The sequence below is a fragment of the Trichosurus vulpecula genome, chromosome 8 (assembly GCF_011100635.1).
Source record: "Trichosurus vulpecula isolate mTriVul1 chromosome 8, mTriVul1.pri, whole genome shotgun sequence".
Lineage (NCBI taxonomy): Eukaryota > Metazoa > Chordata > Mammalia > Diprotodontia > Phalangeridae > Trichosurus > Trichosurus vulpecula.
Window position 1 is genome coordinate 188,336,854 of NC_050580.1, and position 1,196 is coordinate 188,338,049.

A 1,196-nucleotide genomic window follows, 5' to 3' on the forward strand; every position below is an offset into this window, starting at 1 on the left:
ATGATATACTCAATTGAGTGGTCCAATTAATGAAAGAAATTGTTGTATTTTAAAATGTATAGTGAAATTATTGTATTTCACCTGTGTTTTTAAAATGTCACCATGCTAGTGAATCACAACTACAGAGACCCTGGCCTTTTCTCCAAATCACAGTTTTCTGTGGTCTTTGAAAACTTGCTTTTGTCATCTCTTTCTGTCGGCGCTTCCTGTGGAGGGGCCGCTATCTCTTTGCTGGCACCATGCCTGCCCTCAGACCCCTTGTGAAGCCTAAAATCATCAAGAAGAGGACCAAGAAGTTCATCCAGCACCATTCTGACAGATATGTCAAGATCAAGAGAAACTGGCGTAAACCAAGGGGCAGTGACAACAGTGTGCGAAGACGATTCAAGGGCCAGATCTTGATGCCCAATATTGGTTATGGAAGCAATAAGAAGATAAAACACATGCTATCAAGTGGATTTAGGAAGTTTTTGGTGCACAGTGTCAAAGAGTTCAAGGTGCTCCTGATGTGCAACAAATCTCACTGTGCTGAGATTGCTCACAATGTGTCCTTTAAGAATCGGAAAGTTACTGTTGAGAGAGAAGCTCAGCTCGCCATCAAGATCAGCAATCCAAATGCTAGACTGAGGAGTAAAGAAAAAGAGGAAAGAGCTTTGCACATTTTTATTTGTGTTAAATAAATCCTCGAAATACTAAAAAAAAAAAAGAAAAGAAAAGAAAAAGAAAGAAAAGGAAACTTGCCTTTGTCAAATGAAATTCTAACTTACCTTGGTGACAAGGCCACTTCCCAAAGGGATGAGTTTCTTTCATTTAAAATACCAGAGTCATCTGCTAAGTGAAAGGAGCTTCCCTGAGCCTCAATATGTTCATTGTTCATCCTCTAAAAACAAACAGCTTTCTTATTTGGAGAGCAGTATAAAGCTGGTGGCTACTTTCACCAGCCCGAGTCTACAGAGGCTGGAGTTACTTTCATATAAATTGCAAAAGTCTGAAACTTTACAATAGACATAATTATTTTATAATCTTCAATGATAAAGAAAAGGTAGGTAGGATTTTCTATTATCAATGATTTTTACTTTTAAAAGGCAGATACTCTATGACCAATAACAATAATAAAATAAATAATGCTAAAATACAGTAACAATACACAATACATTAACGCAAGAATATATAATATAATAATATTTACACAATAA

The 1,196-nt window shown here is 36.4% G+C and overlaps 1 protein-coding gene across 1 annotated transcript; it reads left to right on the top strand.

The window, feature by feature from the left end:
* The first annotated feature begins 239 nt into the window (after positions 1-239).
* Positions 240-680, top strand: LOC118829809 (60S ribosomal protein L32-like). The gene has a single exon (XM_036736682.1). It carries the CDS (start codon positions 240-242, stop codon positions 678-680), a length of 441 nt encoding a protein of 146 aa, XP_036592577.1.
* The last annotated feature ends 516 nt before the right edge of the window (positions 681-1,196 follow it).

Coding starts and splice junctions, on each gene's coding strand:
- LOC118829809 (XM_036736682.1), top strand. CDS start 240: ATGCCTGCCCTCAGACCCCTTGTGAAGCCTAAAATCATCAAGAAGAGG.